The following is a 24817-nucleotide window of genomic DNA, read 5'->3' as shown; positions in this document are numbered from 1 at the left end:
CTATGACCACAATATTCCGGCGGAACCTTCTTCGGCCAGGACAATCGAAGCTAAGCAGCCCATGCGCTTGCCGAGGACGACGTCAATTACCATGCAGAAAGTCCATATTCCTTCCGCTATAACACCTCATGGACGACACAGCGCGGAAAGCGATCGCGACTTGTGAAGACGATGCACAATACCTTCCTCCACACTCAATTGAACGCAGGTCTTGTCAAAGGAACTGGAACTCACCTATGCCTCCTTCTCATCATGAGGCTTCTTAGCGTAAATGCAATGTCTGCACTAACTGTCAGCTACCGATGCCGCTCACCTAATACCTCATCTGTACTCACACTCTCCAGTACGCGTGGATCCTGCGATCGCGCGGATCCTTCCACGCCAACGCGCACAGCGCGAGAACCTCCTTCTGGCTCTAGTCCAGGGCCCGCAGGACCGGTACCTACTGACGGGCGACTCGCCGCTTACATCGAACAACCTTGGAAAGCTTGCCGCCGGTGTCCTGTTGAAAGATGTCGCTAATCGGGGTTGAAGGGGTGAAACTTGCTGAGGACATCCAAGAGAAATATATCAACAGAGGTAGTTTTTGCAGCAACGCATAGGCATAATGTGTTCGCAAATGAAAGACATTTAGTTGCTTGGGTACATGATCATCGTGTCACTTAAAACTGTGTCCATCTCACTGAATGCTGGTGCGGTTGGTCCGACGACCACATTCGACACTCCTACTCCTCATCCTCTTCTGTCTCAGGCTTCCTGGCATACAAACACTGTCTACCCACAGCGTCAGCATCGTCAGCATCATCAACATCACTGAAGCAGACGCGTCGCACTCACATTCGCCAGTACGCGTGGATCTTGAGACTGCGAAGCTCCTTCCTCGCCAAAGCGCACAGCGCAAAGACCTCCTCCTTGGTCCAACCCATTACGCGCGTAAGGAGAGCAAGTGAGATTGCTTCGAGGCCCATGCTGAGGTTGTGAAATTGCCAATCGCCGAGGATCTTCAGGTGCGGGTCCTTCGGCCACGGGTTGAGAGGCCATTTGAACTCGTGCAGCTTCACGTCAACGAAGCCCGTCGCTTTCATGGCATCTATGTAAACCGTCGGACTGTCGATCGGTCTACCCATTTGCTTCGATGCCTGATAAACAGCATCGTGCCACTTCCAAAGGGCTGAATCCTTGGACACGGTTCCGTCGTCGCAACCAAGGGGAAGGACGAGATCACCGACCTCGTACCAGCCACCAGGGGTGAGATTACTAGAGAATTAATAAGCTCATCAGTCTATCATCTGGGGAATAAAAGCTGCAATGGATGGTAGGAAGTGGAATTTGGGAAGTGATAGCCTTGGCCTTTCACCAAACCTGCAATATGGTGGGATATACTTACTCATAGACTTTTTGAATGATGGCAGGTACGTTAGCGAAGGCACCGGCCATGCCGCGGCACATGATGAAGTCGAAGGGGGTTTTCCATAGCCATTCCTTCTCAAGATCATCAACCTCGAAGAAGCAATTTGTAGGTGTCCTGTGAACTCCTTGAGCACAAGACGCACAATTGGCATTGCTGACTCATTCTTACCATTCGGGCTGGATCGGGCTGAGGTCAACGCCGATAACCTAACATGAGTACTCTTATCAACTAAGTGAACAGATTGCTTGCTTGTTATTGCTCCTACCTCTGCAGCGGGGAACGCGTCCGCTATCGTGTGACGTAAGCTAGTGGCTCCGGGAGATGAATTGATGCCAGTGTTTCGGCTTACCATAGTCGATGGCCCATACGCCCGTCCCGGTCCCAAGGTCGAGAACTCTTTTGGCAGTCCTGTGACCAGGATTGAGTGCCAATTCGCCGTCAAGGCACACCAACCAGACGTGGTGTTGCAAGTCTGCAAAGGGCGTGAGTTACGCAGCGCAGGAAGAGGCCCCAAAGGGGTCCTGTAGAATGACTCACCATAACGTTCGCTTTCTCTCTTCATTTCATGCCGCAGTTAGAAAGTCCACATCATCTTAACACGATAAAGGGGGCTTGAAGCTCACGTCGTCGTTGGGATAGCTATATTCTGTATTGCAATGTCAGCATTAATTAATCCTTGGCCGTGTTCGGGTTATCATACTCCCCGCGCTTAAAGAATGATAAGTTCTGCCATTCTCCACTTGATTCTCCATAATGCTAGACCTGAGAGATGCCAACGATGAAGCTTCGTGGACCTACATTTGGTCAATATCTTAGATTCTTGACACTGTGTGCTAAGAGATACGTAGCGGGGCAAAGGTGTACTTACGTCTCCAACCTCGGACGCGTCGTCCGCATTGATAGGCTAGATTGGAAGCGAAGACTTTCAGCAAGGGTCCAACGACCTCTACAGTACAAAGAATCTGTCCTAAATGTGCAAGATCGTACATTCTCTGTGTCCGGTGGGGCCTGCATTGTCGCGAGGCTGTAGCCAAAGTGGCGATAATTCAATTCACTGTCTTGGCGTTTGGTTGCCCGCTCGATTTCGAAGTCCGGAATCCTTCGCCTACCCTGGCTTAGGACATGCAAGTGGAAGACAAACTTGATGTCTGTTGGAAGGGGCCTTCCCCCTAAATATGCCCGAGTGCAACATGGGGGTTCCAATGGACAGCCCCACTAACAGTTCACGCGAACCAACAACAATGAAAATGACACATGTCGCAACGGCGGTTGGAACTCCTCGGCGGGCGCGGGAATTGCGCTTCGTGGAAGAAAACCCGCTGCGATGTGATTGGGGGGGACAGGAAGTCTTGTCCCTGGGATGTGGGCGAGTTGCTCGGCGTTGGATCTCGATTGGCCACACACCCCGGTGACTTCTGCACCGGGGCAGCATCGCCTGCAGCCGCTGAGAAAAGGTGACGATTTTCACAACCCCTGCAACCGTTGCCTTTCACCAACAAAATCTGTTCAAGAATGCTGCGAGGATCATTAGCCTGATACTCTGCATCGTTGTTACCGACGGATACAAATGGGGGAGAGGGGGGGGGGGGATGAGAAAGAAATAGAAAAGAACGTCTCAGACATTTTCTTTCGTATCTGTCTCGGTCGCTTTGCAGGCCCCTGCAGCGGTGAAGCAGTGTTTAGTTCCTTACGGAAAGACGACGATGGAAATAGCGCATTCGTATTGCTGTAAACCTCACGACAACAAAACCTCAAATCTTCCAATAACGCTAAGTTTCATGTGTATAATAAGTCACTATAGATGAGCGATTTGACGTAATTTGGTGAAGCACGCCTACCTTAAGCAGAGCCCTGTCTATTCCTACGTCTTACCACGTGTTGATGGTGTTTCGAAACACTAAAGTTATAATAGATCAACGGCATTGCTAACCCAACTGAGTCAACTTCTCCTCTACATAGTTGTTTTCGTTCGAAACTCTTCATGAGATAGATATTGTGTGACAAAGATGAACATGATCTTGAGTACTGATTGGGAAGTTGGGTACTACCTCTTATTCTCACTGTTAAACACACCTTCTCATTTCCTTGTCCTTTTTTTTTTTTTTTTTTACTCCCTCGTTTGGTCTTGTCGTCTCCAAGATATGTATTGATCGTCAAACGCATGAACAACGATATTGTGAGAAGACAATGACAGAGGTCCGACCTTTGTACCATAACTCAGTCAAAAGCAGTCGTTCTACGCCCGACTACCCAGCGCCTACACCTCTTCTCAATTCCCTCAGCATCTCAACACCAAACCCCCATCCACAAACCTACCGCCAACCCCCCAAACCCACCCATGGTCCCCCGTCCTCCCCGCCCCCGCCGCACCTCCCCCTCCATCCCCCCTCCATCCCCCTTCCCCACCGCCGGCGTCGCAACCTACCACTCCCTCACCGGTCCCTCCATCTCCCTTACCCCCTTCCTCCTACGCCTCCACCGCTTCCTCTCCGACTACGAGTCCGCCCAGCCCCTCCTCTCGCCCACCGACCTCTCCCGCGACTGGGACGCCACCTTCAACCCCGCCGCCCTCCCGCGGCCACCCCATCAGTCCCTCCGCGTCGCGCAGGCCGACATTGACGCGGAGTGGGACCCGTGGAAGCTCCGCGCCATGATCGCCGCGACATGCCAGGATATAGAGAGATTACAGGCGCACCTGATCGAGGTAGAGAGACGTGTCCATGATGTGAACCGTGATATCGAGGATGCGAAGCGGCGTGAGAGGGGGCGATGGGGCGGCGTGGATGCCGGCGCGGGCTTTCTTGATTTGTATGCGCCGCGGGTTGATGGCTACCGGAGGCGAAGGAGGAAACTGTTGGAGGTTGACAAGTATGAAGTCTGCTCGGACTGGGATTTGTTCAAGCTCCGGGACGTGTTCTCTGAAGCTCAGACGGATATCGACAAGCTGCTGGATACGTTGGAGGACTTGGAGACTGAGATACGGGAAAAGAGGCGACTACTGGGTAGTCTGCGAAAGTATAGGTAAGTTCTCAGCAGATGAAGAAAGCTGACATTGTTTAGGAAATGAACGACAGGTTGATTCGATGCGTACAGAGGTAACCTCTGGGTTTCATTACAAGTGGTATCTATGTGCTCCTAGCAGAATGTGGTATCATAATCTCATGACCTGAGCAACACAACTCCGTGAGCTTTTCCTTCCGAGAACCGTGACCTACCTGCTGAAATTCATAGTCATAGTTCTTCCAAAGCCAATCAGTCCATGTTACTCCGTGCCATGATGTGCAAGTGTTCGCCCCGGTCGAGATCAGATACAACGCCCCCTTTTTCACCTAATCTTTCAAAGCTCGTCATCATCGTCGCCCTCCATCTCGAGAAGCTCCAACAAACTAGGATGGGGCTCTCCGCAGCAAGGGCAGACACCAAGCTCGTCGTCACTCATGTACTCCTCGACGTCCTCCATGGGGTAGCCGCTGCTACGACAGAACTCAGTCCACTGGCGCTCGTCTCCGTCTCTAGTCTTAGGGACTCGCTTCCAGATCGTGAGATCCTTGCGGCTAGGAGTTGACTTTGGGTGACCCGTTTCCCGTGGCGCAGGAGGCATGATGGGCTCACGGGGGTGATGGTGGTCGTCAAAGTCCAAGTCCGAGTCCGAGTCGTGATCGTCAGCGTCTCCTTCAGTCTTCTTGGGCTTCAGCGTCTTCCAAGCCCTCACAACACGCGCGCAGCTGGAGATGCCAGAGAGGGCCTTGAAGTTGTTCTTCAGCTGGACGAATGAAGGCAAGCCGGCCAAGAAAAGACCCTCGTCTCTGAGCAGTCCGGTAAGCTCCGCTGTCGCCTTGCTGCCCGCGTCATCTATCGGCAATCCAGTCACTTGCAACTCGTTGAGCGAGCATCCCAGCTCATGCGACGCCATGTCGTGGAGGTCGCTACCAGGCATTGGCAGAAAGTCGTCCATGAAGTTGACGAGGTCGATGCGGAGCGATTCGAGGTTGGGGAACAGCCGAGGTCGAACAAGCTTCTTGTCGTGCTTGGGGTCGTACGGGGCGCGAAGGGCACGCAAGAAATCTGTCACCTGGCCCCATGTGTAGCAGCGGAAGCCGGCACGGGCGTAGGTGTGCTCGTTGACACGGGGAATAGTCCGAAGAGTTACGTCATTCTTGAGAGACGGATGGTAGGACCGGTCGAGCTTGTGCTTCCGCCTCTTGTCGTCAAAGTACTGTGCTATGATGCGGAAATTGACGTGCTTCACGTTCTTGCGGTAGGCGAAGTCGAGGTCTGCGAAGTTGCGGACTGCATCGGGGTTGGTGAAGACAAAGCTGTTTTGGTTCCACAGAATGCGGCTTCCCTCCTCGTACATGGCCTTACAGGTAGCCAAAAAGTGAATGGCGATTTGATTGTCGCGGGTACGCTCCACAGCAGTGAGGTTCTCGGGCTTGAGCTTGGACAAGGGATCAATGATGGGGTTGTTAGACGTCAAGGAGTACTTCAGAATTCGCAGCAGCACTTCGGTCGGCAGGTATGGATACGCGTGAGACTCGGAGCAGATGGAAGACCGGGTGCGCCGACCGTTGGGGCGGTGATGCTTCTGGTAGTTGGCTGAAACGGGCGACCAGGAGATTCCGTTCTCGCGAAGCAGCTTCTTGAGCCTGGCATTCTCGTCTGTAAGTGCCTTGTTCTTGCTGCGCAGGGGTGCATTGAAGTGAGCTTCGGCCTGGTCCTCCACATCACGACACTCCCAAGGCATGACGACATCCTGTAGCCAGGTCAATAAACTGCAGAATCATTGCAAAAATAGAGGATAAACTAACCATGTCGCGATGCGCCATCGTGAAGGGCTGGCGCAGTCACTGGTATGAAGTTGGAATGACGTTGAATTGGTTAGTCAGCTTGCGGGTCCAATGCAAGCGGAACTCGTCCGACAAAAATGACGAATGAGACGTTGGTGGAAATTTGGCAGTTGATTGAGAGGAGCCGACGCAGGCAGGTTGGGCGTCGCTGCAGGTTTTCAGGTCAAATAAGCGGCGTCGAATTCAATCGCCGAAAAAGCTCATCGGGAAGTGAAAAAAATTCGCAGCGATGAAAGCTCGGGGCAGAGTTTCGATGAGGCAGGGTATGACCGCTGAATGAACAAAGTCGTGTTTGCGATACAACCGACGGCTCAATGAAGAAAGGTGAAACGAAGGTTTTGGGAGGGATGCGGGATGGGGCGTTCGTCCTGACGTTCGTGGAGGGGCCGATTGGGGGTCAGGGTCAGACAAGCAGAGTCAAGATGGAGGAAACGGAGAGGCGAGAGTGAAGGATAAGAAGGAAAGAAAGTCGAGACTAGGCGTATGAGTCGTGAAAATGGAAAAAAATCGAGCGGCAGTTGCGGATGACGATTCCAGGTGGCCGACGACGGTCGTGGATGGAGTCGGACGAAAAGCCAACGGGAGGCAATTAGTGCGGAAAGATGGCGAGGAGAGAGCGGATTGAAGTGTGAGGTGCTCTCTCGCTCTCCTGAGTCGGCGCGGCGTCGTATCGGTCGTGGAATTTCCGTCAGCGCGCTGTCCCGGGTAAACTCCGTGAATCAGTCGACAGGGGCGAGAGATTGCGGGCAGAGCGAAGACGGACTGGGGCAGTTCAGTCCTGGACTTTTCTGCATCGAAAGGTGGGATGAGGTGGAAAAGATAAAGGTGGTGAGAAAGACAACGTTTGCTGCAAGGCGGGCAATCACGAGGAAAAAAAGACTGTGACTGACTGTTGGCAGAGGAGGGGAGGGAGGCAATGGAAGGCAGGAAGGCAGGAAGCGACAAGCGACGGAAGGTCTGGCTGCAGGCAATGAATGATGAATGGGCAGGTGGGCAGTGGACGGAACGGTGGGCAGTGGACGGTGGTGGTCAGTGGCAGGCGCTGGTGCTGGCCGGATCTGCATGCATGGGCAAAGAAAGAGCAAGAGCCCGCCCAATGCCTTCCTTCCTCCACTGGCTGAAGTGCTGGCACCTACCTGAAGTGTACAGTGCCCGTCCAGTGAAAAGCCGTCTCAGCTTTGACGGTGCCGACGTCCGCCGAAACCCCGACATGAGAGCTTCTTTCGCATTTAGGCTCCTTCCCTTGCTCTGCCGCTGGGAGGGAAGCTGCAAGCACTGGCGATGCGGGAGGGCAGGTGCAGGAGCTGGAGCAGGAGCAGGAGCATCTACCTCAGTCCTGCCGTCCACCTGCCTTGATGCTCCCTTCACCCACGGCATCTACGGCTAAGACTGTCTTCTCCTGCCTCATGGCTCCTGCCTTGTGCCTCCTGCCAATGCGTCCTGCCTGAGGTGCAAATGCAGATTCTGGTGCAGAGAGAAGGAACGAGCCTGGAGGGACTGCCACGAATTGACAATGCATCGGGGCAGGCAAGGGCAGCGGTGCACCAATTGTGTTGGCGACCTCCCGACAATGTGGGGCGGCTGCACCTGCCCGAAGATTACTCGCATCACAGCTGCATTGATGACTCTGAAGATTTCGATGCCCAGCGGGATGGGGGAATGACGATGCGTGTCCACGGATGCGCGAAGGGAAGGGGCCTGGACCTGGACCTAGCCGGGACCTGGAGCCCGGAGCGGGACAGTCTGGACGGATGGTGACGAGGGAGGGGGCGGGGAGAGGCAGCCCAGCCCGCCATCCATCAGGCAGGTCGGCAGGCAGGGGTGCGTGGGTGCGTGGGTGAGGTGTCTTATCTGACGACTTGTTGTTTCGTGCTGGTGTCTTCTCTCGCCTGTCGTCCTCACAGTCGGCGCCGGTCGTGTGGTACGTGGATGCTGCAGGATCGCGGAAGGCTCAATATAGTTGCGCCTCTGCAAACTCTCCATATCAAAGGCTCCGGTCGCGTATTGGCGGACAGCGTGCCACTTCTGCTCGTTGGTCCAGCGGGAAGCTCCTTTTTAGACTCAAGTTGCTGCCGCGCCAGACTACTTACTACAAAGTGCGAGAGCTTGAACTGACCCTGGCACGCCTGGCATCCGAAATTCAATGGGCATGACAATTGCGGGGGAGAGACCCAATTATGTACAACCTCTTTCCTATGGATGTAGCTTCCCGTAATGCCTTACGATCGCTGTTTGATCGCAAGATCGGATCGCGGAGCTGTACGGCGGACATGGGCGTCGCGTCCAGTCTGGTCTTCGCTTCGTCTGCGCTTCGTCTTCGCAGACGACCCCTCTCGTCCATAAAATCCGGAAGCTGAAGCTCGGCCGAATTGCCTAGCCTGCTGGCTGTCACTGTCTCTGGCTTGTCTTGTGTCTCATGTCCGTGCGAAGGCATGCACAAAATGATTGGCATGAGCAATGAGAGGGCAGAAAAAGAAACAGAAGGGAAAAAAAAAAAAAAAAAAAAAAGACGAGAGGCACAGACCCCGACAAGCTGAGTGTCACTCCCCCAAATGGGCAATTCCTGTACCACGCGACGGTGAACGGCTCCCTGTCATTGGGCACAGGAAAACTGCATCCATAGGAAGGTAGCTCAGACTTCTCAATGTGATGCTGCTTTCCCCTCAAAATCATCACCCCCAAATGTCACCCACTTGTGGCCACTGCCCAAACATCGACCGGCGCACGTTCTGGACCAGCGCCTAGAAGACGTACTACAGACGATCAATGATGAATTATCCCCATAAAATGCGTCCATCGCGGTGCCCCCATCGTGCCACGTCCCGCTACGATTTGTGCACGTTGTGCAGCTTGTGCAGGAACCGCAGGTGCTCCCTCCGCTCTTGACGTCATGATGTCTTGCCCATTGCAGCTCAAGCTCCCCAACGCCGGGGCAGCAGTCACGTAACGCGCGCCCTTCTATGATGAAATGGCCGTTCCTTCTGCAGCTATGGTAGCTATGGCAATGAGGTCGGCTTGGCCATTGGGGTTCAAATAGGAGGAGCTGTCCAAAGGGCGGCTGGTCAATCTTGCTCTTACATACAACCCTTCACGACACTAGCAAACGAAGCTTCATCTGCGAACGACTGTTCATTCGACCTCGTCTGCAAACAAATTCAACAAACACCACAAACTAGTCACAATGTCTTTCTCCAACACCTCCACTGGCGACAAGCCCGCCGACCCCTACAAGGCCACCAACAAGGACACCAATGTCTCTGTCAAGGATAAGGTCGAGGACCTCGTCAACTTCGCCAACAAGAGCAAGTTCGGCATGATGACGACCAGAGATGCGAAGTCGGGCGCCCTCGTCTCCCGCTGCATGGGTGTTGCAGCTACAGTAAGCTTATTTTTCCCCCATGCTCCTGCGTGGCGCCAGAAATACTAACGCCACCCAGGAAAACGGTGGCATCGACCTGCTCTTCTTCACCAACACAGAGTCCCACAAGACGGATGAGATTGACAGCGATCCCCATGTCAACATCGCCTTCTACAACAGCTCCGGCGACTGGGCCTCCATCTCAGGCGTCTCCAGCGTCCTCAGCGACCGATCCATCGTCAAGAAGCACTACAGCTCTTCGCTGAAGGCATGGCTCGGTGACCTCGGCGATGGCAAGCACGACGGCTCTGAGAACGACCCCCGTATCGGCGTCATCCGCGTCAAGACGGTCAGTGCCACGTATGCCATCAGCAACACCAACATCGTTGGCAAGGTTGCCCAGGTCGCCGAGGGCATCGTGACCGGTAGCCCTGCCCACGTCAACAAGCTTCGCGAAATCTCGTCCTCCGAGGTCGAGCAGTACCGCTCGGCTTCCTCTTAATTGCGTTAATTAGGGTCAATGAAAAACATGTACATTAGAAGCGTCATTTGGGGGAATGAGGGAAAAGAATCAGCACCAACCAACCCGTATAACGGGACATGAATGATGACTATTGCTTCCCATAATCCACCTCCCAGCTCTTGTCAAAGGTCTCCTTGTTGAACGCAAACTCGCGAATGTAGTCCCTCTCAAGCTCATGCGCCCTCCTTCCAAGCAGGACCATGCTGTGCAGCGGTCCTCCCAGAATATCATCCGTCTCGCACAGCTCCTTCAGCGTGCCCGCCACAAACTTCTCCGTCTTGCCGCCTACCCTCGCCGCGCCGACTGCCAGACTATCCGGCCCGTACACGCCCTCGCCCTTCTCCTCCTCAATCTCAAGCATCTGCGCCGCGCACTGCCCGACCGTCATGTACCTCGGCGGCTCGTAGATCTTGCGGCCGCGCGCCATGTTCTCGAGGCTCTGCTCCTTGACCTTGATGTCGAGCAGCACGAGCGTGTGCAGGCCGATGCTGCGGTTCTCGCGGATGCGGTCGTAGAACGACGCCGGCTTCCAGTTGTCGAGGAAGAAGACCATGGAGACGGTCTGGCCGAAGTTGTAGAGCTGCAGACCCGTGGCGCCGATGCCGGACATGATGGAGGCGTTGGGGACGGTCGAGACGGGGATGGCGAGCTCGCGCGCGCGCAGGACGAGGTCGGTGTGCGTGGTCGCGCCGAAGGGGTCGCCGACGACGAGGAAGGCGACGTCGACGGTCTGGGCGTCGCGGAGGATCTCGTCGCTGTTGGACTCGACCATTTCGCGGTCGGCGATGACGACTTCGCGGCCGTAGTAGCTCTCCTGTGCCGGTGATTGATGTGTTAGCCGGTCTGACGATCCCAAGGAGTGGAACATAGGTGAAATTGGTGTAGGACATACCAAGATGGCCTTGTCCACGAGCAGGATGCTAGTGTAGGCTTCCAGGTAGACCCTGGAGGCCTTCTTGACGACCTCGAGGCCCTTGACGGTGATGTCTGTCTCGTCAGAGAGACCGAGGCCGACGAGATACAGCATATTGGCGGTTGTATAAGGGTACGAAGCGGAAGGGATACAGCTGTGTTGCACTCGAAGTCGCAAAAGCAGAAGTATGAGTCGACGCCTTCTAGACCGAGCGCATGCCCATTTACTTTTTTTTTTCTCTGCGGCTTTGGAGGGGGAGGGGTTGGAGGGGTAGGTATTTTTTAGCGCTGTAACCCCACCACCGAGACGCCCCTGGACCATGTCTCGTCCGCCCCTCCCAATTTTCCCTGGCCTGAATCCCTGCAGCCTCGTCCGCTAATCAGGTCCCCAGTCAAGTCATATCTCCCAGACACCAAATTTCATCATCGACGCGTCTTGGGACTGTTGGCCGCGCTCTTCGAACTTCAGCCATCCTACATCGACCATCGAACACCATCGATCTCCCCACATCATTCCATCGAAACTTGCGACTGGCGAGGAGACAAACTCCCGACCGAAACGACGCGTCCACGCACCAAAGCACCACAAACACACACAATGGCCGACAAGAACGGCAGCGCGTACGGCGCGCCCGCAGGCGACACCGACTTCCGCAAGACGTGGGACCTAGACGAGTACGCCGCCAAGGCCAAAGACCGCGAGGCCAAGGAGAAGGAGGAGTCCAAGGCGCGCTACGAGGCGAAGCTCGCGGGCAAGAAGTACCACAAGCCGCTGACGGGCAACGAGACGATGACCTCTGCGCGGCGGACCGTGCTGGACCTCAGCGCGCAGGTGGGCAAGACGCAGCTCGTCCCGGCGGGCGCGGGCGTGGGCAAGCGCGGGCGCGGCGCGGGCTTCTACTGCGAGGCGTGCGACCTGACGTTCAAGGACAACAAGCAGTTCGTGGAGCACCTCAACACGCCGCAGCACCTGGCGAACACGGGGCAGACGACGGAGGTGCGGCGCGCGACGGCGGAGGAGGTAAGGGAGCGGATTGAGATGCTGTGGCAGCGCAAGGTGGACTTTGAGAAGGAGAAGGCGACGAGTTTGGAGGAGAGGCTGGCGCTGCGGGAGGAGGAGAGCTTGAAGGAGGCGGAGGAGAGGAGGAGGAAGCGGAAGGAGGCGGAGGAGAGGAGGAGGGTGAAGGCGGAGGAGGCGGAGAAGGTGAAGACGGAGTATGGGGAGGATGTGAGGATTGAGGGGGAGCACGACGAGGATGATATGATGGCCGCGATGGGGATTAGCGGGTTTGGGACGTCGAAGAAGAAGTGATTGGTGGATGGTAGGTTCAGGATGCAACAAAAGAATGATACCCCCTCCCTCCAGTCTGGTAAGGGTTTAGAGTTGAGGATATGACAATGCAAGTAGGTGAAATCTGGTTATGGGTTCTGGAAATGGTGATGGCGGTATCGGTGGTCTGTCAGGCATTCGGGTGCCTTCACCGAAGCTACTCGGTGAGCATCGGTGAAGACGCCACCCCCGGCCCCCTGCAGTTCGGGTAACCCCACACGCATTGGCTCCGATTTCGACGACCTCACCACACGACAGCTCCGTTTGCCATCTTTCTCCTCCCCGCCATCCACAGCAAAGCTGTCGTCGAAACGCGTTCTCGAGCCTGCGAAAGCACGGGCAAACCCAACTTACTGGCAGAACTCCTCCCGTCGAGTCGTCCATTCTACGCGTTACCTCAGCTTCCTCTCCGATCGGACCAGAGTTCCTCGCCTGGCCCCGCGACACAAGCTACCTTACCTTGACGAATCGAGGAGAGAAACCCCGAAATCGGGTTTGCACACCAAACGAGCACACATACACAGACACGGCATTCTGCACCGATGGCCTCGTCGTCCGCAGCGGCGGCCTCGTTGCTGCGCCGCCAGCTCAAGGAGATGCAGACGGGGAAGGACATCCCCGGCATCTCGTGCGGCCTGGTCAACGACAACAACATTTTCGAGTGGGAGGTCATGCTCATGATCAGCGACGACTGCAAGTACTACGGTGGTACGTTCTCCTCTAGCCCTCTCCCCCAATCACTGCTGACGCATCCCGCCCCAACAGGAGGAAACTTCCGCGCCCGCCTCACCTTCCCGCAGACCTACCCCCTGATGCCGCCGTCCCTCACCTTCCAGACCCCGATCCCGTTCCACCCGAATATCTACTCGGACGGCCGGCTGTGCATCTCGATCCTGCACCCGCCGGAGGAGGACCAGTACGGCTACGAGGCGGCCTCGGAGCGCTGGAGCCCCGTGCAGAGCCCTGAGACGATCCTGCTGAGCACGATCAGCCTGTTCCACGGGCCGAATGACGAGTCGCCGGCCAATGTTGAGGCTGCGCGTATGTTCCGTGAGGAAAGGGAGGGCAAGAATAAGGATTTCCGCAGGAGGTGTAGGGCCTGTGTGCGGGAGAGTCTGGGTGAGGACTGATGACTCAAAGTCGGCTTGAGAGAAGTTTACTACGTGATGGGGAAACACGGCTGCATCGTGGCGTTTGGTGGTGGTGAAAGCATTTTCTGAGCTGGGTTGGCACTGAAATTGACTCCTGTTTTTGCGCTCTTAGCCCGCTGTGATCCGTTCAAAGTAGACTCATGAGGCGCGCATGGCACATGCTCATGTTCATGGTTATGGTGAGCCTTATCTCTCTGGTGTACTTCCAGGCTTACTCGAAAGATCGAAGGATGCACATGGAGTGGTTTGTCCTCCAAGTCACAAGATCTAATGTAGTCAACAAGTCCATTCAGATGAACAGGAAGCCACGCCAATCTCTAGGTAAAGCCTGGTTGAAGCTTGAGAAAATGAAAAACTGATTGTAATATTCACAGTGCCCGTGACTGACGACCCCTACGAGATTACATGAAAAGTAAGTCACAACAACTTCTCTAAGGAGAACATTAGGTCTCCTATCCCATCGAGTGCTGAATGGCGCCAGTACATAGGTGTGCGGGGTAGCAGCAAGTCGATTATTTTTCCGAGAGATCGATAGTTTTTTTAGACTAATTAAGAAGTTCAATAAGGAGCTATTTAGAGAAATTGTGGGTACTATATGTACTGGCGTTATTCAGCACTCGATGGGATAGATTCTACTTTCTCCCCTTGCGAAACGCACGCTTTCTCCTTTTCTTCTTCGAAGACCCGTGACTGGCGGATATATCTAGCGGGAATAATGTCTCAAGTGTTCCTATCTTGTCCTCTGTGAATGTGTTGTTGTCCCTGAGGTACTGAATCACGTCAACATTTCCTTCGTCATTCAATTTCAACAATTTCACCACTCCACTCTTGATCATCATCTCGCAAGCTTCGTATCCGTTCCGTAGCCCCGCCGGGGCCATATCTGCGATCCTTTTGATAAAAGTCTTCCAAACGCTGTGCAGACGAGGAGTCTCACTATGCGGCGCTTGGATGATTTGTCTCTTGAATTTGTCCATCTGGAGTAACCTTCCTAGTAATTCCAAGTCGATAGAGTCTGACAGAACCTCCCGAGGGCGATCCCCGACTTCAATGTGCCCCGATCCTTGGAGAACGTGTCGCATGAGAAAATGTCCATAAAAGTCCGGATAGAACTCAAAGTAAGCCGAATGAGAATTCTTAAGTTTGGCCTGGCATTTTTGGACTAGTATGCGTGCCTGGGAAATTGCCAACAATCGAGTAATTGCGTTCTCATATTCAGGGCTGTTTCTAAAGAGCGATTTCTCTTGGGTTTATCATGCAAGTATCTGTCTGATCTCGTTGCATCGATCGAAAAGCACATAGCCATCATCGTGAGGGAGATCACCGGCAGGAGCATGGGTTTCTTGAAGAACATACAAAAACCATAGTATGAGGTCCCTGTTGACAGCTTTGTCGGCTCTGTCGTAGAAAAGACCGCAAAGGCAAGATCTCGCGAAATAATATCGGTCAAGGTAAATTTCATCATCAAACGAGAGTCGCTTCTCTTTGCGTTGGAGGAACTCGACGACTGTTCGGTGGAGATGGCCAATACGAATGTCGTCGGTGAATGGTCCGACTTGCCAAGCCTGAATAAGATCACGACATCGTGACAGTAGCTGATCTTTGAACACTACGAGATGTTCTGGGGCAAAGTAAAGGCTGCTGGGGGCTTTGATGGCTTCCTTGATGCCAGGATCAACAGTGAGTAGCTCGTCATCATGGAGGATTGACTGCTGGTCCTTGGCTGCCTTAGAGGTTTCTCGCAGTCGCGTTTTCCTGTGCTCGGAGAATTTTAGCGCCGCAAGCGTCCTGAAGTTGACAGAGCTTTTAGACTCCATGTTCTTGATCAAGGCAGAGTTTCGAAAACTGAACATAATTAGAGGCAATGGTGCATCAACCATTAGTAACATCGAGAAAACTCGATAAACCTGGTCCTTGTACACGTCTTCAGTCGAGCCAACCATTCTTTTGAAGAATTGTTCAAGGTCTGGAGGAAACTCAAAGAGTCTTCTTTGCAGGATCTCGAGTCCGTCGTCGTTATTAAGGCCCCGCAAAAGTGACTTCACCACTAGCGATGTCCAGAAGAACACTCCTTCAGATTTCGTACAAATAGATTTGATAAGTAAGTCGACTTGAGCCTCTTATGACGACAAAAGGCTTTTGAATCGTTCATGCTGCGTCAGGGTGCTGTGGACGTAGACCCGCATATCATCAGAAGTGAGATCATGCATGTGAATTCTGCCAGATGCATCACTGAATCCGTTGCGAAACTCCTGCCAAGGCCTACTTGCACAACAGATCTTAATCTCGGGCGAAGTCGTGATAGCTCGGAGAAACCCCGTTAACTCTGTACCCTGGCCACTGTACTCATCAAGTCTATCCACAAACATGAAGATGCGGCAAGGAATTTCCGGAAGGGCTTGAAGACGCTGAAATGCGTCAGAAAGTTCTTCTAAGCTCCATGATTCGAGGTATTTGAATTGTCCTAACATTCGACCAGGTAACACCTTGCTAATAAGCCTTGAGGCGTTAGACAAGATCTGAAATAATAACCTTCTCAGCAGGCCCTCCTGGGACTTTTGAGGTTTTATTCCTCCAAACCAAAAGAAGTGACTAGCGACGACGAGTAGTTTAGGGTTGGCCCAAGTACTTGCGAGGTTCTTCGTCATCTCATGGCCTAAGTTGAATTTCATCAACGTTGACTTTCCGGACCCGGGCTTTCCTGTGATCCAAAAGATGCTGCTTGACTCTTCAAGCCAAATCGAAAAGCTTCCTGGGGAGCTTTCACCAAATATCCACTCGAAGGTGTCTTTGTGCGCTTTTGGAATCTCGTTCTGCCGCTCCTTGATCTGGGCAAAATGGAGACTTTCTAGAATGGCCCTGGTGATACTGTGACTGCTAGCGTCCTCGGCGAATGCTACCAAGCTTGGACTAGTTTATTGATCCCACCAGACACCGTTTTAGACTCCGATTTCAGGAGGTCCTTGACCTGCTGGGTCATCGTGTCTAACTTCTGTTCTGTGACACTATTCTACTCCTTTGACGTATCTCCCCAAACTTCCACTGATTTGACGAGGGATCTTTGATGTTCGCTGAAGAGCACTCAGATGAGATCACGGAATACTTGCCATATTAGAGACATCACGCGTACTGGATAAGCCCTTGAAGCCTGAAATAAATTTGCGCTCTGATGTCGGCCAAATCGGCTTGGAGGCCGTCTCTCGTGTTGCTCTTCCAGTAAGAAATGATTGCCATCTTGACCTTGGTCCTTCTCCGGCGTCGTTTGGAGTCTGGGGCCCTTAAACTGCCAGTCACGGTGCCAAGTTTCGTCGCCGTATTGATGCATCATGTCAAAAGCTGGTCTAAAGTACCATCTCTCACTACGGCTCTGGCAGTCTTCAACCTAGAGCAATGCTCCTTGAAATCGGAGCATGTCAGGGCAATTTACGCGTTGTGCTGAGATAGTCCGTCAATATCCGTGTTGCGATAGGTCGAAGCGATCGTCTGCGTGGCTTTGAAACTAAGTTCGAGAGATTGAAAGATATTGGCCGCGATACCGAGCGCTGCGAAGGCCTCGGCCATGACGGGGCCGACTGTGTGCGAAACTTAATGGAGTTTGATCGCAATTCACTGACGCTGTCCTCTACAATCAAGGACCTGTCGAGGTGTCGGGCATAAGACGAAGAGGTGCTGGGAGCGGTGACGAACAGGAGGAGTACGGCCAGGAAGAAAGAGGTAGAGCCTGATGGTGCGCACCGCATGATTGGTGATACAATTCGGTCAGCTGTTGAGGGCTTCTGTGCCACACGTCCCCTCGCCTTTGTATATAACATACAACCATTGGCTCGGTTATGAAGAGTCCGCACGAGGTAATTAGCGAGAAATTTCTCGTCGACAGCCTAGATATTCACCGGTTAGGTGGCGGAAATTGCCGCCTGGTTTGTGCTTCGAGGAGATAGCTTCGCAAAGAAGATTATTCGCGCATGAGACGGAGGAATACTTTAAAGAAAATCATTGACGCCACCAGCTCCGCAATTCCAGAGATCAATATGACAATCCATTAGCCTTCCATCTGTGACCCACCATTGAAAAGATACGCATTGTCCTCTCTAGCTCTCTCCAGGATCTTTCCAAGTCGATCGCACAATACCCTGGCTTCAACTCTATCTTGAACTTCAACCTTGATAAGATCGCATTCAACGATATCCAGTAAATGCCCGAATGCCGTGCCTTGGCTACACTGTGTGAGACCCCTCAGTCCTTTGATGACATTGTTTACTTCGTGGTGTACGACGGTCTTGTCCCCCACTTTCTCGTAGAAGTGTGGCCACGGCTGCATCCCTGGAGTCTTTGGCTTCCTTGCTGCATCGAAAATAATGACATTGTGATTGCTTTGTACGGTCCACACTGTAAACTCCAAAAGGATACACCCTAGTGACCAGATGTCGTATTTCCGAGATCTCGTGTTAGAGGAGTCACCTTCGGGAGCTTGGTAAGAAGGCGTTGTTGCTCTCGTTGTTGTTGGGTCCCGCCTCTGCAACGTTCCGAGACTGTGAATCTTGGAAATGCCAAAGTCAGCAATCTTCAAGATGCCGTAGCCTTCAATTGTAAAATGAAGAATATTTCCCGGCTTGAGATCTCCGTGTCGGCAGTTTTCCTGGTCTCTCATCTCGTCGTGAAGGGCCTGAAGAGCCTGGGCGAGCCCGAGCATCTGTTCGAGAACCCATAGTGCCAGTTTGGGAGATCGTGCCTCGACATCCATCTTCTCCCAGAAGTTGACAAGATCTCCGCCATCTGCCCAAGGGAAGATGATGTAGTTTTTGCTCCCTCGCTTGAAAGAGTCGAGCTTCTGCGTAATGTGTTTAGAGTGCTGCAAATTACGTATCTTCAGAAGATTCTCAAACTCCTGATCAAAGTCTTGTTTGAACTTGAATTCCTTGAGTGCAACCTTATAGGTGGGAGTTTCAACCTGCAAGTCTTGTTAGCTGCTTTTAAAGCAGAAAGCCATCATTGATGGCGGAGAGACCCACTGCAAACCCCTTTTGGTGAGATTCATGAATCATAGCCTGAAACACAACATTGTTCATACCATGTTGCTCCTCTTCTACCTTCAGGAAAGGAAGAGGGCACATTGTGTCAAGGCTTTGATGAGTGCCTGTGGCGCTGAAGATAGGCGCCAGAAATAACCACTGTTTATCGATGAACACGTCCAACTTTGGCAGCTCCCACGCTGCAGGCCAATCGAACTGCTTTTCGGAGCTCTTCAAGGACTTAGCATTCTTGGTCACAGGAAGATCATCGTCGGTAAAGTTGGCGTCGAGAAGAAGCTTGACATCCCAAGGCTGGCTGAGGTATACGCATGTCGCAAACAGCTTCTGTCCAGATTCCATCACTCTTTCCGCCAGATTCTCCCTTAATGATCTCTTTGCCCGGAACAAATTACGCACCCCCCTCTTTTGTGTTCGCCGAAGTTCCTGCTCCACGGTGTCTCTGGTGATGAGCCGCTCAAGCTCATTTCTCGGAATGTACTTACGATTCCCCAATTCGTCTTGGCTGTAGACGTTGTCCAACTGATCAAATAGAGCCATGAGAATTAATCTCAGTTTGACGTATTTACGCAGAGTTTGGTCCGATCTCTTGGCTCAACTGGGGATTGCTGAAATCCAATGTCCAAACTCTGTTAGTCGACTAGACGGAAGGTATATTTGTAGTTCGTGCAATGCCAGAAAAGAAAGACCTTTGAATCAAGTAAATCAGCTACATGACTGACACGCGAGAGGCGAGTTCCAAATACTCTTTACAATCTCGTCTCGCAGCCTTGCGTAGATAGAAGTGCCCCGACGGGAGTGGTATCGAGCGGTAAATGCCTCACCACAGTATCAGGCTGCGCCATATCAGTCTAGTGCAGTCCGTTGGGATCGAGAGTATGGTTGCCTACAAGTCGCTGCGCCATGTGACGGTCACTATGCATGCATAGGTCTGCATACTTGGGAACCACTGCATACACCCCCGCAGCCCAGACTGCGTTGGCATGCCGAGAGCCCCGAGGCCTCACGTAATGGTTGTTTCCTGCACGCGCAACCATTCAGAGCCCTCGCTTTTACTAATGCAAGTACAGGTCTGCAGTATGCATGCCATGATTCCCGTATCCCACATGATGGCTGAGTGTCATGCCACCAAGCCGCAATGATTACTTGCAGCGAGTTCCAATCGCTGGCAATCATATTTCAGACACCCTCCCTTGAATGGAGCCACGATAGAGTGCCTTGTTTCGCTTCTCGGACACGGTTCGCCCGCGCTTCAAAATCGGTGCAGCCTAGGTTATCTTCCACCAAATGAGCTCTTGGAAGTGGGCGCATGATTTGAAATGTGGCTGCTTTGGAAAAGAGCCACATCAAGTCATATCATTTCATGGGGATCGGCCACAGGAGAAAGAACTAGCTCAGACTATATCTTTTGAACACTCTTCAATGACGGGCACCCAATCTATGACCTTGAATGCGACTCCAAGCTGCATCAGAACACACTCTTCGACCAGCACATTTGGCGGACTCCTTCCCCACAGCCTGTCTCGGCCTTCACGCACATCTGGAATCCGGAGCTGGAGCATACTCCAGACGATGGACATCATGTCAATCAGCGATCTACAGGAGCATATATTCGATGCCATTGTCCGAAAGCAGAACCAAGAGAAGTCCATCCAGGAAGAGAGCCAACGGCACAGTGACTCGAAAGCGTACTCCACTCCGGGTAACCAGGGTCCAGAATACGAGTGGATTCCCCTGTCGGAAACTCAATCTGTTGTGGATGCAGCAAAGAATGTCTTAGAAAATCTTCCACTCTCGCGAGTGGATCGATTTAGATTGCAAACATTCGTCAAGAAGGCACAACGACTGTGCGCACTTCTCATCCACATCAACCGGTTGCACTGGATCGAAGACTTCTGCGAACAGGATTTCGGAGATAGAATGTTCCCTGTCAAAATTGAGAAGAAGGACAAACAAACTTGGACAGTTAGCTCATCAAGGCCAGCAGTCTCATCTGACTCGTCATCTGAACGATCAGTCGAGATACACACTGCAACGCTAGATGATAGAACAGCCATCCTTGCGATTGCTGATCCTCATCAGTGGCTGTTTTTCTCGCCTGTATTCACAAAAGATGGCTCTCCCTATGTATTCGATTATCCCTGTAGGTTGCCATTTCTCAAGGAGATCACGCGCAGAGAGTCGAACTTTAGTGCTGTGACCGAACGGGTCATTCACAAAAGCCACTTGGGAGAGGGGTTCAAAGTGTTCCCAGAAGATGAGCAAATTGTAAGTGGTGTCATCTCTTTTAGGCTTCTAAGCTGAGAGCTCACTTGTATGCAGGGCACCGTGGTCGACAAGAATGGGAATCCCCACGTTGCTGTCAAGGAAATCACTTCGGAAAAGTGGTTTGGGCCACGGTTTGCTGAAGTCGTCAAGAACGAAGAGACAGTTCTGCTTCACTTCCAAGAGAAGAACAAACACTTCATCAAAGCCATTGCGAGGTACACCCATGACAACAAGCATTTCTTCGTATTTCCATGGGCGAAAGCCGGGAATCTACACGAGTTCTGGATCAAGCAACCCAGCCTGGGGGATAATTGCCTCAGTTTCAGCTCTGGGAACTGGAACGAATACATCAAATGGTTCTTCCAGCAACTCATTGGTATTTCGGAGGCCATGGAAAGTCTTCATTTCTCGGACAAAGTTCCAGGCGGTTCATGCCGGCATGGCGATCTGAAACCAGAGAACATTCTCTGCTTTTGCGACGAGATTCCCGGCCCGGGCAAGGTCCCGACTAACGTGATATTGGTGATTGCCGATGCGGGACATGCCAAAATCCATGTTCAAGCAACAGAATTCCGCCCTGACCCTACAAGGACCCCCCGTGGGACGCAAAGGTACACTCCTCCGGAGGCTGATGACCCAATTGGAAACCACAAGCCAACATCTAGGAGATACGACATCTGGTCCCTCGGCTGTATGTATCTTGAGTTTCTCGTCTGGATTCTTTATGGTTACGAAGGACTACGAGCTTTCTCTCGCGACGTTGGCAATGAGTTCTTCACAGGTTCAGGTGCGGACGTTCAGGTGAAATCACAAGTGCGGGATTGGATCAAGGCCGTTAAGACTGATCCAAGATGTGCACCCATCACATCCACAGCGGTAGGAAGACTGGTTCACCTGATCGAAACGAGGCTATTGGTTGTCAATATCGAGGCTGAAACAACCGGCGAAACCGTCGCGCAAGACGACAACGAGTCTGTACGACCGGAAGGTGGGCTCAGACTTGTTGTTCGGGCCCCCACCATTAACATCAACGCAGAGCCAAAGCTGGTGAGGGCTGATGCAAAAGAAATGCTCGACGAGATTGTGACGATCAAAGCGGCAGCAGTGAGAGAGGGCCCAGGTTCTATTCTGTGGATCAAGTGGGATGGTATGGAGGAAGCATCCAAACTCGGAATACCGAACGTATCCGACAAGCTTCTCTCTGGGAGACAACCGGAACAAACGAAAGAGCGTCATCATATGTCAACGGCGGTCTGTACATCTCTCTCTCAGACCTCTTACAATAATGATACGCATTAGCTGACGGCATGTGCAGATGCAGAAAAGTGAGGTACGGAACATTCCAGCCGCGGCATCCCAATTAGATTAATTCTTGTTCCACGCTGACATCCATCTCTTGTAAAGAGAGTAAGTACTATTTCATCCAAAGTGTAAGCTGTGCTTCGTCGTATTTCTAATAGGAAGTCTAGTACGTGCGTAAAAGACTCTGATGTGTAGCAAGCTGGCATTGGGCTGACGATTACTATTGAACCCAATATAGATGGTAATCATTGACCCCTATTGATCTTTTGCATTGACGTAGCTAATATCTTTGTCTACCGAACTGAAGTTTGTAAGTCACTCACATCTATATTTCAACCTTCACCTCTCTTAGCTAATTACAAGCTGACTGACGCACTTTCAGACGGTGGGTCCAAAAGCACCCTTGTGATTGGCATGTGGGGAAAAGTATGAAGAGCTGATATCTGACAATGCATGCATTCGCCAATAGCCGGTAAGAAGCATCTAATGGTGTTGACATGTTCATGACACTCAGCCTTTCTGAATTTCTAGCTTAACAATAACTGGACGTACATTCCAGACGATGGGCTTGCCAGTTTCATTGTTCGTCAAAATCCGGCCACGCTCCACCGTTACAAAGTTTCCAAGCTCTGCGAGAAGTGCCAGCAACATCAGCTTTGGCTCCCCGACTATGAGTTCTCCGTCAAATTACTTGACTTGGCGGGAAGATCTCAGGAGTGCGACTTTTGCCGACTGTTACACCGATCTATGAAGGAACGTGCAGCGCTCAGCCAGGACACAATCACGTTCTTGAGATCAGAGTCCAACTCCGCGTTGACTTTCTACGAGAGAAACCTTCGTCCAATCTTCTCCTTGTGTTCCACTTCGGGTAAGAAGGATCACGTAACCCTCGTAGAGTCTCTAAACCTATTATCAAAGAGTATGAACTTCGCTGATCTATGAAGTATCAGAAAGACTCTCGGGAAATGGAATCCAGATGGGCTTTCCTACTCTATTGGAGCCAGGTAGCGAGACGCATACTCAAATACTGGCCGAGTGGCTCAGAACTTGTGATGAAAAGCATGGACATCACTTTCCGACAGGCGACTTTGCGCCTTCGCGGCTGTTGGACGTTGGAGACAGGGAATCCAAGGGGGTTCGACTAATGTCGAGTTTCAAGCACAAGGCCCCTTTGCAGTATGCGGCTTTATCGCACAGGTGGGGATCGCCCAACGAAATGAAACCGGACGCAAAGACATTCTATCTTACTACAAGTGAGAATCGACACCTCATTGAGTGCACCCAGGGTTTAGATGACAAGCTACTACCCAAGACCTTCCAGGACGCAGTTCGGGTGACCAGAAAACTTGGTCTACGATATGTTTGGATCGATTCCTTGTGCATCCTTCAGAAGACTGGCAAGGGCGACGACTCGGAACATGTAAAGGATTGGAGAAGGGAGTCTCAACGCATGGAAAAGGTGTTCAGTTTCGCCTATTTCACGATTGCAGCAAGTTGTGCCGATCACATGTTTGATGGGTTTTTGAAAATGCGAAGGCCGAGAGAGGTTGTCACTATGACTACGGATGATGATGATGAGACATTCCATATCTGCGAAGACATCAACGATTTCGACCATGACGTGGAGCAAGGCGAACTTAACAAGAGGGGCTGGGTCTTGCAGGAACGCGCTCTATCACGCCGAACGGTTCACTTCACTAAGACCCAGACGTACTGGGAGTGCGGTAGTGGCATCAGATGTGAGACATTTGCTCGAACGACAAAGTAAGTTCGATGGACACCAAAATCTAAGGAAGCCAATTCCCCGTTAATCATCTCACTCAGCCGTAAATCAGCTTTCCTTGGTGATTCGGACTTTCCTAATGCTGTCAAGTCAGATAAGCAAGGCAAACAACTCGCGCTTTATCACGGGCTTTATGAACGATACTCTTCCTTGGGTCTTTCGAACCAAACGGACAGGCCTGTGGCAATTGCAGGACTCGAAAGGCGACTCGTCTCCACTCTGAGATCTCCAGGTGGTTACGGCGTCATGCACCTGAACTTTTCGAGAGACCTGTTGTGGCAACGTCAAGATCAGAGCCGCTCCTTAGAGCGCATTAGCTACGATAATTTATCCACCGTGCCGTCGTGGTCATGGATGGCCTTCCATGGAGAAATAAGGTACTTGAACGTCCCGCTGGGAAATGTCACCTGGGAGGACAGAGTTGTATCTCCGTTTGAATCCAGCAACCAGGCGGCGAGCGGAGTCTTTGATATCCAGCATCCGCACGAATTCGTTGCTCCGATATCAACCTTGAACACGGAAAGGAATTCCTCCTTGACGACAGAAAGGCCAAGACTGCTCATACAAGATGATTTGAACGTACTACTACAAGCACCACTCAAGTGTGTTGTGGTCGCAAGGAACACAAAAGAGCCACAAATATACGCTATTCTTCTGAAACCGGTCAAGGAAGAAGATGGGGTTGAAACCTTTGAGAGATCAGGTGTGGCTTACTTGACGGAGGACGATCTCATAGTTAACAACAGTGAAGGGGGGCCCCAAATTGGAAGAATTTGCTAGCGTCGGGTATGCCTGTTGTTTGGGGAGCGTTTACGTTGCGTCTCTATGTCGGAACATCTAAAGGGTCCATCGGAAGTGACTTTCAACAAGCCGCATTCCATCCACCCATTTTCTTGATTGATTTG

At 52.2% G+C, this 24817-nt stretch overlaps 9 protein-coding genes across 9 annotated transcripts; 5 read left to right on the top strand and 4 right to left on the bottom strand.

Moving 5' to 3' along the window:
- Window positions 1–234: 234 nt before the first annotated feature.
- On the bottom strand, window positions 235–2425 carry CGGC5_v005646 (Secondary metabolism regulator LAE1; the record flags this gene model as incomplete). Its single annotated transcript, XM_066151491.1, has 14 exons — window positions 235–280; window positions 336–415; window positions 469–502; window positions 730–774; window positions 838–1257; window positions 1388–1525; window positions 1580–1617; window positions 1677–1699; window positions 1761–1883; window positions 1949–1967; window positions 2035–2057; window positions 2112–2205; window positions 2280–2315; window positions 2399–2425. 14 exons carry the CDS (start codon window positions 2423–2425, stop codon window positions 235–237), a joined length of 1146 nt encoding a protein of 381 aa, XP_066009056.1.
- Window positions 2426–3749: 1324 nt separating this feature from the next.
- Window positions 3750–4436, top strand: CGGC5_v005645 (uncharacterized protein; the record flags this gene model as incomplete). Its single annotated transcript, XM_032024181.1, has 1 exon — window positions 3750–4436. The coding sequence occupies one exon, from the start codon at window positions 3750–3752 to the stop codon at window positions 4434–4436; it is 687 nt and encodes a 228-aa protein (XP_031879082.1).
- A 312-nt stretch (window positions 4437–4748) lies between these two features.
- On the bottom strand, window positions 4749–6237 carry CGGC5_v005644 (uncharacterized protein; the record flags this gene model as incomplete). Its single annotated transcript, XM_032024179.1, has 2 exons — window positions 4749–6164; window positions 6220–6237. The coding sequence occupies 2 exons, from the start codon at window positions 6235–6237 to the stop codon at window positions 4749–4751; spliced, it is 1434 nt and encodes a 477-aa protein (XP_031879035.1).
- Window positions 6238–9439: 3202 nt separating this feature from the next.
- bli-3 lies at window positions 9440–10118 on the top strand (the record flags this gene model as incomplete). The annotated part of the gene is made up of 2 exons (XM_032024178.1): window positions 9440–9637; window positions 9696–10118. The coding sequence occupies 2 exons, from the start codon at window positions 9440–9442 to the stop codon at window positions 10116–10118; spliced, it is 621 nt and encodes a 206-aa protein (XP_031879036.1).
- Window positions 10119–10227: 109 nt separating this feature from the next.
- Window positions 10228–11166, bottom strand: dph-5 (Diphthine methyl ester synthase; the record flags this gene model as incomplete). The annotated part of the gene is made up of 2 exons (XM_032024177.1): window positions 10228–10953; window positions 11032–11166. 2 exons carry the CDS (start codon window positions 11164–11166, stop codon window positions 10228–10230), a joined length of 861 nt encoding a protein of 286 aa, XP_031879019.1.
- A 483-nt stretch (window positions 11167–11649) lies between these two features.
- Window positions 11650–12363, top strand: snu23 (U4/U6.U5 small nuclear ribonucleoprotein component snu23; the record flags this gene model as incomplete). The annotated part of the gene is made up of 1 exon (XM_032024176.1): window positions 11650–12363. The coding sequence occupies one exon, from the start codon at window positions 11650–11652 to the stop codon at window positions 12361–12363; it is 714 nt and encodes a 237-aa protein (XP_031879031.1).
- A 560-nt stretch (window positions 12364–12923) lies between these two features.
- On the top strand, window positions 12924–13941 carry ubc15 (Ubiquitin-conjugating enzyme E2 15; the record flags this gene model as incomplete). Its single annotated transcript, XM_032024175.2, has 4 exons — window positions 12924–13089; window positions 13147–13422; window positions 13809–13853; window positions 13907–13941. The coding sequence occupies 4 exons, from the start codon at window positions 12924–12926 to the stop codon at window positions 13939–13941; spliced, it is 522 nt and encodes a 173-aa protein (XP_031879118.2).
- Window positions 13942–17571: 3630 nt separating this feature from the next.
- On the bottom strand, window positions 17572–19099 carry nekl-2 (Serine/threonine-protein kinase nekl-2; the record flags this gene model as incomplete). Its single annotated transcript, XM_032024173.2, has 4 exons — window positions 17572–18480; window positions 18542–18905; window positions 18955–18985; window positions 19045–19099. The coding sequence occupies 4 exons, from the start codon at window positions 19097–19099 to the stop codon at window positions 17572–17574; spliced, it is 1359 nt and encodes a 452-aa protein (XP_031879021.2).
- Window positions 19100–20140: 1041 nt separating this feature from the next.
- Window positions 20141–24692, top strand: CGGC5_v005638 (uncharacterized protein; the record flags this gene model as incomplete). Its single annotated transcript, XM_066151490.1, has 7 exons — window positions 20141–20827; window positions 20882–22078; window positions 22143–22152; window positions 22512–22555; window positions 22661–22997; window positions 23074–23893; window positions 23954–24692. 7 exons carry the CDS (start codon window positions 20141–20143, stop codon window positions 24690–24692), a joined length of 3834 nt encoding a protein of 1277 aa, XP_066008948.1.
- Window positions 24693–24817: the final 125 nt, after the last annotated feature.

Source organism: Colletotrichum fructicola (genome assembly GCF_000319635.2).
Source record: "Colletotrichum fructicola Nara gc5 chromosome Unknown KSG_Nara_v1_contig03, whole genome shotgun sequence".
NCBI classification, from domain to species: Eukaryota; Fungi; Ascomycota; class Sordariomycetes; order Glomerellales; family Glomerellaceae; genus Colletotrichum; species Colletotrichum fructicola.
This window is presented reverse-complemented; position numbering and strand designations above follow the sequence as displayed.